Source organism: Achroia grisella, unplaced genomic scaffold (assembly GCF_030625045.1).
Source record: "Achroia grisella isolate CSIRO2021 unplaced genomic scaffold, CSIRO_AGI_Agris_v1 utg2671, whole genome shotgun sequence".
NCBI classification, from domain to species: domain Eukaryota; kingdom Metazoa; phylum Arthropoda; class Insecta; order Lepidoptera; family Pyralidae; genus Achroia; species Achroia grisella.
Genome location: NW_026712758.1, coordinates 372,793 through 387,803, shown reverse-complemented (window position 1 = coordinate 387,803; position 15,011 = coordinate 372,793). Strand labels below are relative to the sequence as shown.

Sequence of the window (15,011 nt, the reverse complement as noted above, 5' to 3'; positions counted from 1 at the left end):
TTGCACATTGCTACGTCTGAAGGAAAAATAGTAGACGTTATCTAACAAAATCGGGATTCTTCTTCGATCCTTTTACAATAATGTGATCCTCTCCATAATCCTCATCATCGTACTTGAAACCGTGGACATACGCAAAGTTGCCGAAATATAGGCATTGTTCATAATTCATTGGGATAAATTCTGAAAATCATAATGCATTATTTACAGGGGGCAGGGGATTTTTAGTAATGTGGATTAATAACGCCATTGCTAGCAATGGGGTTATTAGTTCGACAAAAAAAGGCTAGGTCAACCTGACAACCATGTCAGGTTGACCTCCACGTGGTTCACCCTGGAAACCATCGTGATAAATTCATGGTGAATTTACCGCGATGGGCTAACTGACCTGACCTCATACTCATCTCATCATCTTCCACTGGTGCCTCGGCAGCGTAAACCGTTAGCGTAGGCGGTTGCACTATTCCATTACCATCTACATGTAAAATAAAATACATTATTTACAAATAAAAAATTAGTAACACCAATTATCATTGAATTTTGCAACATAATTCAAATAAGGTTTTCAAACTAATTTTTAAATAACGTTGTGTAATCGAAAAGCAATGAATATTCCGGTCTGTGTCTCTCCAGAGCAATATACAAATGGTCCGTAACTCTATACCGAGTACAAAGTAAAAAGTACAACATTTGAACAAAAATATCGATATTTTGTAATGCTTGGATAGTAACTCTAATTGCTTAGATAGTATAGTTAGACAATGATTATTCTTACTGAAGTTACTTACTTGTTGGAATTAAGCTACTCGGGATATGTAATTAAGGTACCTACTCACCAGTTCCTTCTATGCAGTTGTAAAGATCCATGACGCAGTGATTATCGAATATGAATGTACCATTGGTTTCAAAGTTGAATGCACAGATTTTTTGGAAAAAAGTTGGACATACACCGCATCTGTTGAATATGAATTACTATTAGAAATATATAATAGTGCCCACGGCTTCAAGTGGTTATTTTAGATAGCCTATGTCTGCTATTGTGATACAATTTATATTCACTTTAAATTTAATTAGGATCCCTTTAGCCGTTAAGCCGTGAAAAGGTAACAAATGGACAGATAGTTGTCTATCTGGTCATTTGTTGGACAAGCGCCAAGCTGAGCCGGAGTTAAGTGCTTGGTTGGACATAGTGGTAGTTGTGTAAAGAGAACGCTCAGTTAATTTTTTTATGTAATTTGAATAGTAAATAAGCTGACATCTTACTTGGTGCTAAGTAGTCGCAAACATACATGAACAGCACTACACACGTCATGTGACTGATATTCAATGCTACAGTTTGGTGCAACCGATCAAGTCCCAATATCCCAATAGTAGATATTGTGCATCTGAGCACCATCTTAGAGAATTTGAACAAAGTCATCTGCATGAGTATGAGTTCTCCTGCCATTGCTTAGGAAACGATAATAGTAGTGAAATTACAAAGTACGACGATTCATCAGACCATAGTCCTGCGGAATGGAATCGCATTTGGGGGTGCCACGGGATACGTTGATTAGTAAGATGTTTTAGTTCTTTTGAATCAAGAAGTTCGGTTATGTTTAGGTAGCTGCTAATGTATGCACTAACCTGTGACCATCGGGAGCCGGGTTTCGTTTGTATTTAATTCCGCCATTGTCATTACTTTTGTATGTATTACATAAACCTACAATATAAAATACAATATCCATACAATATATATTATAAATGCGCAACTGTCTGTCTGTTTGTTTGTTACACACGACTACTACACGGCTAAAGGGATCTTATATTTCTCTTGAGTCACCAGAGAGTTCTAGTAGCCCCATTGATAGACACAAAAACAGCGATGGATATGGATTGTTCGTAATGGGGACACATAGCACATTACTACCAATGTAGGTACTAAATCTGATTGACCTTTATGCGATCTTGCCTCGAAAACCTCATCGTTAATTGCTCTATGCTCTAATTACTCTATGCATCCTCCATTGGTGCCCTGCCAGTGTTTTTGGTTACCGCAGGCGGGTGCACCACTCCATTCATCATCATCATTGCCTTGCTTTTATCCCATTATTTGGAGTCAGCGCACCACTCCATTATCATCCATAAAATTAAGTTATTTACGTCATACCCAGCTCATGCTGATTATATACTCTTACTTTTATACGGCCACAAGTTCGATTCCCACACGTTTTATGACGATCATTTGTTACCAAATATAATTTTTAAAAAATCACTTACAAATAATTGGTAAAATAATCCATGAAATCCATACACTGACGTACATGGTATTATTCCATATAAAAGTATTACCAATAAATTGACAAAGGTTATCATTCAATTAAATGCTTGTATGAAATCCTTAATGAAATTACATTGCCGGAAAATTTATGAAATTATTTGCGTCTTCTAAAAACAATTTTAAATTATTAACTCAATGTGATTCTTTTATCCGGTCTGTCGGCTCTATCTTATCAATATAAACAGATACGATGATGCATATTTGGGTCGTTCTTCTTTTTAACCTACAAAAAGGTGTCTTCATCAGTTAAAAAAAAATATAATCGAAAATTATCCGTATTATTTTATTATTAATGTTTCAATATGTACTGTACTAAAAATGTAACGGCTATACACGTTCACAATAAATAAACATTTATATTTTTATAATAAAAAATACGTTACAGAGTCGTCAATCCGCGTGACAGAGGTGTATTTCATACAAATCATAGCTGTCTCCCGCTACCTGAGCCTGTGTTTAATTCATAATGGTACGAAAAAATATAAAGACAGTAGCAAATATAAAAGTATTTTTTAATTCTACAAGATATAGTTCATTTTATTGTACTGACTAAAAATTTTTGACATTTCTAATAAAAAAATAGAAAAATCTTAAAGTCTTGTCTTTCACTACAGACTGTTTTAATGGGTATATTCGGTCACATGTTTTTTAATTCGAGCGACGCATATACGCGGGTCGCTTTTGTTGCCGTCGATTGGATATTTAGTCCTTCCTATCCCTTGCTGAGATAAGCTCTCTAGGACTTAGAGATTGCGCGTAAGTCGCCCGGAATCTGTGTATGGAGGTGCGTGTGTTTATTCGGCGACAACTTCGTCACGTAAGTATTGGACAATAATATATCAATTACAGTTAATTCTTGTTATTTAATTTTTGCGTAATAAGAAACACTTTCATGCCAACCTGTTACGTTTGTATTTTGTGGTAACGTTTACATATTAATAATTTTGTAAGTAAGATTTACCCCTCCGTCACGCTACTACTTCGTCACAATAAAATTGTGACGGAGTGGTAATGTACGTGACGGATGGGTAAAAAATACTTGCAAAGAATATAATATTTATTTTATCTCATAAAATATAAGAATTTGTTGAAACAGGGCCAGTACTTATTATGGCAACTATTTCTATATAAAGTTTATCTAGTGTTTTTCTAATGTTTACGGATTTATTTACATATTTTCTTTCTCAAGATATTATTATGACGAAAAAGAAGTCATTAACAGCAGAAAAACAGCGGCGCTGCCGTAAGATACGAAAAAGTTATACAGAAAAGGTAGCTGAAGTAAAACGCAAACATCTCGAGAGATATCATACTCGTAAGAAGCTTGTGGCTGACATGACTGTGAGAGAACATCGTATGATGAAGAGAAAATAGCGACAAGAAAAGAAAAAAAACAAACGCTTGAAAACATACTGTTGAACACGCCGGCTCCATCCCCATCCAGAAATACGTCCTCATTCTGCAACACCAACTAATTCCGAAGTGTCTAACTCAAGAGGGAGGAAGACAGTGAAAAGAGATAGAACACAGAGAAGTTATACAGAGAGAATATTAGTTTACAAGATAAAATAGAAGAATTAGAGAGGAAAGTTCAAAAATACAAGAAAAGCTTGCACAGAAAATCCAAAAAAGATAGCAATAGCAAAGATGAAAAGAACAGTAAGAATGAAAACAAATATAGTGTCCTTTCCAATGTCATTAAAGAACGATACCAAACTTCCATTTTTTTTAATCAGGACATGGAAAGGGAATTGCTAATGGTATTGGTGGAACTTTGAAACGCCAAACTGATGCTATTGTAGCAATAGGAAAATATTTCGGAGACGTATTAGAATTCTTTTTCTCCATTCAAGATACCAGCAAAATTAAATGGTTTTTGGTGGCAGACGAAGACATGACAATGGAGTATCGACTATTCCAAGCAGTATTTTACCTCTGAAAGGAACCATGCAAATCCACCAACTGTTCTCAGAAACTCGTGGAATCTTAAACTTTAGGGTTCTGAGTTATTTTTGTGAACAATTCTGTTCGTCGTTTCTAAAACTTATTAGCCTCTGCCTGAAACAGAATCCAATGTTGACAATATTTTGGACTAGTTGTTTCCTAACGAAAAAGAAGATGTTGCAATTCATGAAGTGGAGGATTTGTCGCTCACGATATTACGAACAAAATTGGGATGCCTCGAAAAAGATTTTATGATATTATATATGAATCATCTGAGGAAGATCAGCCATTGCACACATATATGCAAGCAAAGATTCCTCTAATCCAACGACCTTTTCTAATACTTCTTAAGAAACACTTCACCTCAAGGCCTTTCATCATAGGAATATAGAAGACGGTGTACATGTACTCGTTAAAGTAAAAAGTGAATTAAATGATCAATATACATACGTCACATAGGCGATGTTCTGGTGATGTTCTTGAAAACAGTCGATGATTGTGGAAGATTATTTATTAGTGGAGGATGACTTATTAGATGTTCCGTATGAGGATTTGATTAAAATTCTATCAAATCCAAAAGTAGTTAAAAAAGGAAAGAGACGGTTTTTTGAATTTGATGAGCTTTTGCCAGTGTTCGACAAGTAAGACTGATTAGGACAAGTATGACTGAAGAAAGTTATTTGTTGATGATGATTATTATTTTATTTTAATTTTTCAGTCAAGTTAGACATTTTTTTTATTTGAGACAAGTTAGAAGTCTTATAATTTAATTATACTAATACGGATCTCATTCCAAATGTTCTGTAATGTGATTTTATTAGTATGAGAGTATTTCAGTTGTAAGAATGTAAGACTGTCAAGTATTTAATTATTCTAAAGAAGTAATAAATGATTCTAAATAAAATATTCATTTAAAACTAGTTTTATTCCAAAATATAACCGGATATTATATAGAATAACAACTCTATCACATACTCTACCACTCTGTCACGATATGTCTCCTGGTTTTAAAATTGATATAGCCATTTTAATATTTTCTTATGAATAGTACAATTATGGAAAAATTATATTAAAAATAGTTAACTATAATATAGTCTACGACATTAATATTTCTGTGCTAGAAGTGGTTGAAATTGAATTATAGCAAAAATATACTTCTAAAAAACTGCAATTGTGACAGAATGGTATAAGATTAAAAATATATATTTATTGTTATATACAGAAGTCTTGCCTTGTAAGTTTTCTAAAAGGACCATTTGATTATTATTGTAAAAAGTAATTTGCAAGCTATCTGAGTTAAACTATTTGACACAAAAAAATAAAAGATATTGTGACGGAGGTGTACAATTATTCGCTCAATCCTGCTTTAATGCCTCGAAAATCGTACAAAAATTTGTAAACTTCGCGGCCAACAACTTTTTCAGATAGAATAGACATTCAGCTATCACAAAACATACAAGATTTGACTAGAAAGCGCTATATTTTTTTTTGGAAATTTGAGTAAAAATTTTAAGATCATGTAGGTTAAAAAAAATAATGACCCATTTACGTTTTTTTTTATATCCGCGTTTCACCAAAATACCAGGTTATTTTTTTAACGCAAACTTATCAAGGAATGTCAATTAATATCGTAATATAAAGTACAAACCAATTTTTTTACTGAATGCTAAATAATATATTAACAATATATTGCAGACTTTAGTTAGAGATATATATTAAGTAACAGATATTTATATATGTGTGAAATAAACCGTCGGTAGTCAAATAAATAAATATCTAAATACGTTGGTTTTTAAGTTATTTATTCGATAAGTTCCGGTATGAATTAACCAAAAGTCCACCTTTTGAACGGATTTGTCAACAGAGCTTTCTTTAGAGTAAAGTTTCTATATTTATCTACCCACTGGCGCATTAGTCTTCATTCCTATGTTTTACCGTCGCTGAACATTCTACCGTGACTTAGGCGGAAGCCGGTCCTCAATGCGTAGTGGCTCCAGTTCCCCACTACGGTTGACGACAAGCCGAGGAACTTCCATTTGTATAGACTCCCACCGACTAGAACCCCTGACTCGATCCCCCTTGTGTCTCAGGGAAAGGATAACGACAGGAATGGACCTGGCGGCGTATGACGACCAGAACAGGTTATCCAGTGCTTTAAGGGTCTAACGTCTTGACCTGCATCGCCCAGAATGCCCGACTATAATAACAGGTAACAATTTATCTTACAAGAATATTTTGTCCAGAGTACACCAGCCAGATCTAATCCCGAACTTCCATTGCTACGAACTAGTACTCCAGGCTTTAATCATACCAACATTAACATCTTGAGAAATTGTTTCCGACAATACTTATTTGAAACTACGATTGCTTTTAATAAAACCAATTATTTATAAATATACATTACGAATAATCCAAAAGTAACGTGGGCATGTGAACATCAAGTAAGTAGATACTTAATAAATGGACATAGTATATGTATAAATTAAACGAGTACGTGATATTAAAGATTAAAAATATAAATTATACTAATTCTATTATATTTATTCTTACAGCTAAATGTGATAGTGTTGTAGAAATATGTAGTAAAAATATTTATAAAGGGATAAATGTTTTAATGGTAGTAGTAGACAGTGAAGTGACATTGTACCTTTATATAATTTAGTTTTATATGTTTTTGATTAAAGAAAAATAAAATAAACTTTAATATCTACTAATATCAAAAGAGTTTCTCTGCAGATTTAGATAGAGTTTATTTGTTACTTCATGATACTTAAGACATCGTACAGGAGATCACACACAAGACATCGTAAGGGTCAAACCTGGGAAAATTTAATATACACATACCTATTATTAGGGTTTTTGCTCCGCAGAAGGCCAATAAATACGTGCGCCACGTAATTGAAATTGCGGATTAAAACTAGTGCAATTGTAAATTAATAAACAAGTCTCATAGAACTCTAGAATAATCAAGAAGGAAATTTGAGAATTGAATTAAAAGAAGTAATATGAACTAATTAATGCAAAGTAATGTGAAACGCTAGTAATGTACCAAGTCAGGTTGACCTCCACGCGGTTACCCCTCGGTAACCATCGTAATAAACTTTTTAAGACCTTGTCACGATGGGCCCACTGACCTGACATCATGCTCATCCGATATCTTCCTATGATGGTCCAGGGTAAACCGTTAGCGCAGGCGAGTGCACCATTCCATAATTATCTATTTAAGAAACTCTATAATACATAGGTATTTTAATTAAGCATAACTACAAATCAGCATATATGCATCTGTATAGCATCTGCGCTAATCATAGCTTATATAAATAACAATGGCTAATGTTGGCGCTGCGCGAACCGTGTGGTGTGCGTGCTGTAGTACACGAACCGCTGGTGAATGGTGACTCATTGTTATATAGCGACCTGTAAAATGATGCTTACCGTTGTAAATCTATACATTAATTATGTTATCGTTAGGATGACATATACATACAACCTCCCTGACCTCAACATGCTGATAACCCTCTGTGCGAAGTCCTTTAATTGCTATTTTAGTTACTGAACTACTTTCTGATAAAACTACATGTTTATTAAGTTGTATCTATTATAACAAAAGACGTGATTCAATATTTCGTCAGCAAGACAATTAATAGTACAGAAACTAATTGAATATTAGTCCAACTTTCTTTCTCTAAAATATCTATTTCGCATATTTTGGTCTGACCTATTTCATTAAAGACGGACATACATAGTTATTTAGTGAAATTTATGTGATTCATTCATTTACCATCAGATGGATCGAGAGCTATCTGTCCAATTACATAATAAAAATGACTATAAAAACTAAAGCGAGCAATAGGATACGCATTAAACCGGAATTTTAAAAACGAATAGCTTCACAAGCGCCTACAGAATTGCGAAGTGTTTCATTTAATTAGTATTTCTGATTCAAGTACCTATGTTCTCCCTCCAATCTTGGAATTGGAATGGAATACCCATTTCCATTCCAACGGGAATCGAAATTACGACGGCCTAATCCAAGTACCTTCAGTCGCTCTATATGTTGTTTCGCGGTTTTGAGGATCTACGCTCGACCCTATTTTCGTCCTGTGAAGCTGTAAAGGCCGGCTGCGACCTGCAGCATTAGAATAGTTCGAAGAATAGTACATATGTGCACAAACATTTGTCGCATAAGAGCACATTAATCTCTTACAGTTCAAATATGGGGGTAACATCCACCACAGGCGCATGTCAGTGGCTCCCTAAGTCGTTTCCAGGGTTTAGAGTGCGTTTGGTGAAACTGTAAAGGCCAGTTACGGCCAATTATTATACGGCCATTAGAATAGTTAAAAAACAAATGATGCAGAATGTAAATAGGTACAGTACATAATATAATAATTACCACCAGTCATACTTACCGTACCTATAATAACTTACTATAATGAGTACTTCAAACGCACATATTTTCAAACCTGTGAGTGATTTTATGGCGCCGGGATCAATTTACATTGGCATTGAAAACAGATATTCTACCTGGACTGCACAGATTTATTTGTGAAGTGATCGATATATATATCGTTATACGAGTATATACACACGTAGGAGTAGGCCTATTATACTATACAGTGTGCGTGGGCAGCGTGACTAGTATAGTAGGCAATGGGTATGTTGTGAGCCGAGGCCGAGCCAGGGCGACGACGGCGGCGGCGCGGCGACGCGGCGGCGCGGTGAGACACGCGGGGAGTCGCGGCCGACGCAGCCCTACCAGACTCGCTGGCGCTGCGTGGCCTGCCTGTTCACCTTGACGTTCACCAAACAGTAATGGCCCTTATCCTTTTCCCTGCGACTAGAACTATGTATTCATACAATTAAATACTTAACGAAATGTCTATAAAAATTTAGCGACAAATACTCATTCCAGAAGATACAAATGACTCTTGGGTTTGTAATACCTATAATAAATTAACAGTGCGTTATATTTATTTATTTTATATAATATGTTTTAAAATTCCAAATACAAGTCTTTATATATGTATATAATATTCTCTAAACACTGTAACTGAATGAAACATGTGAAACTGCGTTCACTTGGTTAATCCACATGTTGCTGAAGTCATGGTAGAATGCTAACGCGACTACATAACTTTGACATCGAAGTACACATACATACAATTGTATAGAAAACCCAAATATTACTCACGTTTGAGTATATTCCCCACGTCATAAAACGGTAAAAGAAAAATACCTATCTCACTTTCTACCGTACCAAGACAGAATACCATTCTCGAAAAACCTAGAAAAAAAATGTTTTTTACTGTACTTAATAATTATTACCAATGATTAATTTTGTTTATACAATGTTAAACTAAATTAAACTTTGGTAATATTATATTTAAAGTTCAATTAAGCATTACGGAATTACGTTCCCGCTACAATAGTCTAAAAATGTGTATTTTGTACCTATATTTATATTAGTTTTATAATATGATGTCATAGTAGTAGATACTGTCATACGTTTATGCAACTTGAGCGCATGTTCGACCCTCAACGGTTCGCTGACTGCAAGCATGCAAGTCTCTGAACTCAATATACCTTCAAAGGTTAAAACAACACACTTATATATTATAGATTAAACGTAAACTAAGTACATACTTGATAAAGTCATCGAATTAATATCGCTTAGGGACCATCACCATCTGTAAATAATGTCACCCGAATTATCTTCCCTTAACTCTCGGCACAGCTGATCACATTTGTGTCATCTCAAGAGTGTGGCATTTATTTTACAATTTTAATAATTACTAGCTGTTCCCGCGACTTCGTCCGCATGGAATTAACTTTATTTTTCTATACTAATAGATTTTTTCTAAAATAAAATTAGCCTAAGTTACTCCTTATTACATCAGCTACCTGCCAAAAAAAGTCCCATCAATATCGGTCAACCCATTTCAGAGATTAGCCGGAACAAACAGACAGACAAAAATTGTATAAAATGTTATTTTGGTGTAGGTACCGTATTTATATTGATATGCAAGTAGAAACGATTATTTCAATATTACAAACAGACACTCCAATTTTTTTTATACGTGTAAATGTATAATATTTATAAATAATGAGAATGTTTTTGTTAATAATTATACTATTATGTTTTATATGTATATAATATTTTTATGTTTTATATGTATCATGTTCTAAAATGGGAGGTCCTAAATATCATTATCTCTTTACATTTTACATTTCCTAATATACCTATATAATGACGTCACGAAATTTAGGACCTCCTTGTTGTCACATAATGTCAAGCTTTGTCGATACATATACAACGGTACAAACGGTACATAATTCTGCCCGCCCATAAATTCCTCGTACCCCTCTCACGCCTTTCCAAAATACCCTGCCCCGCAATATATTCCTCATACCTCATACCCCTCTGACGCCTTCTATAGTCCCATCCTTTTCATACCGTTTCTGTCCCTTTCCCTCATTACTTTCAAAAAGTAATCATCACCATCGATACCCCTGAAGTGATGACCCTTAATTATAACATTTAAAACGTCTCGCCAAAATATATTATTCTAGGGCTTATTGCATTCTCTTTGTTACTTAAGTTCGATTATAGTACGTGCAGCTGAGTGACATAATATGACAAAATGCGACTGTAGCAGGTGGCGCCATGCACCCTTGTATAGTAGTAACAGTTGCGCTACTGACGCACGCCACGCTGCTCAGGCGCCACTTTCTTTTACACTTGCCCTGCATGACCGGTTGCCAGCCAGATCTGTGTTTTTAAATTATTACCTCTCTACTCTCTATCAGTTTGCCCTTATTTCAACGAAATGTCATTATGGATAGAAATAAACTGCTTTATGTGACCGCTGAAAATTGACTAGTTAAGTAAATTTACCAACTACGCAGCTTATGTATTAAGGTTATTTTACTTCTTTAAAATAATGCAATACAGTCTGTATTGCATTATTTTTAAGTTATCGTAACTGTCTGTTATAATTTTCCCCACCAATATTATTAAAAAAATAATTTGTAATTAAAAAATTAGTTAATTTAATACATATTTACAGTTACAATACTTTTTACAAACATGTAGTTAAGTTTAGCTACTTAGAAAGCATTGTTATTTTGCTCTTTCTTATATGTTCATTAGTCATTCAGGAGAAACTTAGGGCCACTGGTAATTTATACAGTGGATTAGACAGCTCTCCATATAAAGTGCGACCCACCTCACTGGCCAAGTCACAACGACCGAGCGGCGCTCGCTTGCCGATAAATTATCTACGCACACTGCCAACGTGTTTACCTCGCAACGTAACCATTCCAAGTTCTATTCATGTGTGTTAAATACAACTGTGTCGGGTGCTTGTGTGATGTGCTCATGATCCGCACCCGCGCCCATCCACCGGCGTTCATTTCCTTTGTGTTGATGATTACCTACACGATGCAAACGTATCAGTTCGATTGAATCACGGACGCGCGGACGCGAGGACAAGCTGGTGCGCGACGTGAGTAAAATGTAGCACTCATCGCTTGACGATTACAAGGAACCTGGCTACATTTTTAGGCATTATTACGAAATATTAACGGACGTCACCTATTTATGATATACGCTGACTGTAGATACCATCGCGTTAAGTAATCTATAATCAGGTTACTTAGCACGATGGTTTTTAAGAGTTTAGTTCGGCCCCGTTTGCTAGTTAGTTTTTATGAATGTCTAGCTGTTATCTGTGACATTCTTGTGATTTAGCCTATCTTCAAATAAATTTTTATTGAGATCTTTTCAGCTTACTCATCAAGTAACAAGCGTGTCTATCTTAGACTGGGATACTCTCTCATTTTTGTCTGATAATGATGAAATGGGCTAACAGTATATGCTTGCGGGGCACCGGTGAAAGATAACAGGAATGTAGTATGAGCATGATGTCATGTAAGGTAGCCCATGGTAGGAAATTTATCAGAAATTAAGTGCAATACTTGCCTGGGGCATCGCGTGTAGGTCGACCTAACTTGGAACATACATTGCAAGCAATGGGGGTCATCAATCCCCATTAATAATAATCCCTTCCGAAGAAATTAAAAGATTCTATTTTAGAATCTCGCCTGAACCTTCGATTTAAATTTTTAAAAATTTGAAGGATGAAGTTAAGTCTATGAGCCCATTCATACGAATACAGCTCTTACTGTAATGACCAAGATAATTTTCAGAAAGGACTACTTGGATGTTGACCGGACATACGATACTAGTAATGGTGACCTCATTATTAATAGATAATATAAGTAATAAATACATAACTATATACCACTTCAAATCCGTTATTTACGTACTTATAGCAATTAAAAATTTCAATTGAATAGGTAGGAACACATTAGAAAATCTAAGAACCTACTTACCAATCTAAATATAACATGTGTAAATTCAAACGTACAGTTGTAATACTTGCATAAAATAAATGTGTGTCTATAATACTTATTTATTTGTTGTGAAATACCTATTTCACAACTAATAAATAAGTACTGTAGATATTGCCAACTAATGTGAATTAGTGTTTAATACTCATAGGAACTTCATTGAATCCTTTGTTAGTCCTAATGACTGTGACTCACTAAATACATATGACGTCGTAGTTTTGTTTTCTAAGTCTGTATGTACTTAACTGACGAAGGCTGAAGGATGTCTGTTAGATACTAATACACAATGAAAAACCATTTAGCAAGATTTATATATTTAAACTGTTTTGATAAATTATGTAAACCTGAGACGAATATCGAAATCGAAAAACGAACGAAATCGTGGTAGCCATAAGTTTGAACACTGCCCTTTTATGTGCTCTTTAGCCCTTTTCTAGCAAGCGTAAAGGGTCAACATACGACCCCAAATACAGACCCGTGGCGGAAAACGCTTTAGATCGATGTGTAGGTCAAGCGTTACAGAGAATATAATGGTTTGATTTGCAATACTTACGAGACGTCCTCCTGTTCCGATACTACCACCAATTTTAGGGTCATTATGTAGACGCTTTTAACGAGTTTGTACATCTAATCGGGATGCGCACACGACTAGCGGTTAGTGTTCACGCACACAGACAGTGTATGCTTGTAGTTGTGTACTTCAGATACCTCCCGCAAACCTGTTCCAAGCAGATTTCGATCTGTTCTACATCTAATCCTGTGGTTAAACCACAACTTGTTACTTTTTATGTTAATATAAAGTACTTAAATTTTAAAAAGAGTATCTGTATTAGATTTTTATTATCATAATTATTATAACTACGGTCATAATTGTTAAACCAGAACGGTACCTATAGTATATTTTGTATAATATAATATGTATTCAATATAACATATTAGGTATATGCTCTACATTATATTAGTGAATTCTATTCACATAGATGTCTATTGCAAATAAAAAAAAATAGTACAAATAAGGTCTATGGTAAAAAAACAGCATAGGTCGTGCAAAACAATTGCATCGTGGAAAATAGAGGAAATTGAAGAAATATTGAACTAAATTAGGGGTAATTTAATTGGTGTTTATTGGAGTTTTTACTTGACGTATAGACGTATATAATTGTTACATAGAATATTCTATTTCCACCTTACTACATGAAGCCGTTATGTGTCTAGGCATAGTGTTATGGCATAATAAATTACGGATCAAGATAAGTACCTACTATGTGTAATGTGACTCATGCCTTGCATGTGTTTAACTTGGCGCTTAGTCTCAATATTTGAAAAATATATCCCAGTGGGTATTTCTTTTAGACAAAGCATAGCTCAATCTACTGATTTTGTGTAAGGGTTGTTGAGTCACTCTGTATTAATTTATAAGCATTATTACTTACAAAGGCAAGCGTTAAAACAGTATAATAATAATTCTAATTAAAACATAATAATGTTTTATGTAGAATTATTTTTATACTTTTTATGAATAAATAACTATGAATAACTACCCAGTTATACTTCACATACGAGTAGTATACATATAAACTTGTAATTTGAACAGTTTAAGAACAACAGTAGGTAGAAACTATTATTAATTTTAAAACTGCATATTCATAATATAATATGCCTACGCATCATAAATTAAATCGTACTGTCAAAGATACTGGTTGGCATCATTAGGTTAGATGTGGTGGATGTGTAGCCGCGAAACGTGTGCGTGTGTGCGTCATTGTCCGGTGGTATCATTTTCCGAGAAAGAGACGCGCGGGCGCAACGGCAACGCGGCGGCTCACCGCAATGCGTCAAATGGTGGGGGAAGAGGGCCACAGGCCGGCAGCGGTGCGGCGGCGGCGCGGCGTCAAGCTCATATAATAATCTAGCGGGGCGGGGGAGCTACTGAGCTCGGGCGCCGGCCCTGCCAGACAACTTGTCGCTGAGCCCCGATCCCACGTCGATTGACCTTCTCTGCCCCGCGCAAAGCAATCTGTTCACCAATTCCAGTAGAGGTTGTGTAGATAGATACAATATTATGGTAGAGGTAATGCTTAAAACGTGCACTTACAACACGTACTCATTCAAATATACATAGTATGTGCATACATAGAATTGACTACAATTTTCAACGTTCAATCATTGCACTCTGCAAATTAAAACGTTAATTTTGAGATTTGTTCTGTTATATTATGTACATAACAGCGAATTAAGAAGGAAAGTTATAAGAAAGAAAATAAGAAGTGGTAATTGACGGTAAACAGCACATGAAGGAAAAGAGTAAATTCGTCTGCTTACAATATATAATATC

General features: G+C 35.0%; 1 protein-coding gene across 1 annotated transcript; it reads right to left on the bottom strand.

Moving 5' to 3' along the window:
- Nucleotides 1-37: 37 nt before the first annotated feature.
- Nucleotides 38-2,302, bottom strand: LOC131842969 (uncharacterized). Its single transcript, XM_059191547.1, has 4 exons — nt 2,257-2,302; nt 1,624-1,699; nt 834-952; nt 38-180 (listed from the first exon to the last, which is right to left on the bottom strand). Exons 1-4 carry the CDS (start codon nt 2,300-2,302, stop codon nt 38-40), a joined length of 384 nt encoding a protein of 127 aa, XP_059047530.1.
- Nucleotides 2,303-15,011: the final 12,709 nt, after the last annotated feature.

Excerpts from the sequence above, each read along its gene's own strand:
- LOC131842969 (XM_059191547.1), bottom strand. The coding sequence starts at position 2,302 with ATGTACGTCAGTGTATGGATTTCATGGATTATTTTACCAATTATTT. Across the intron at positions 1,700-2,256 it reads GATTATTTTACCAATTATTT|GTTTATGTAATACATACAAA; the intron begins GTAAGTGATTTT and ends TTTATATTGTAG. Across the intron at positions 181-833 it reads CAACTGCATAGAAGGAACTG|AATTTATCCCAATGAATTAT; the intron begins GTGAGTAGGTAC and ends TATGATTTTCAG.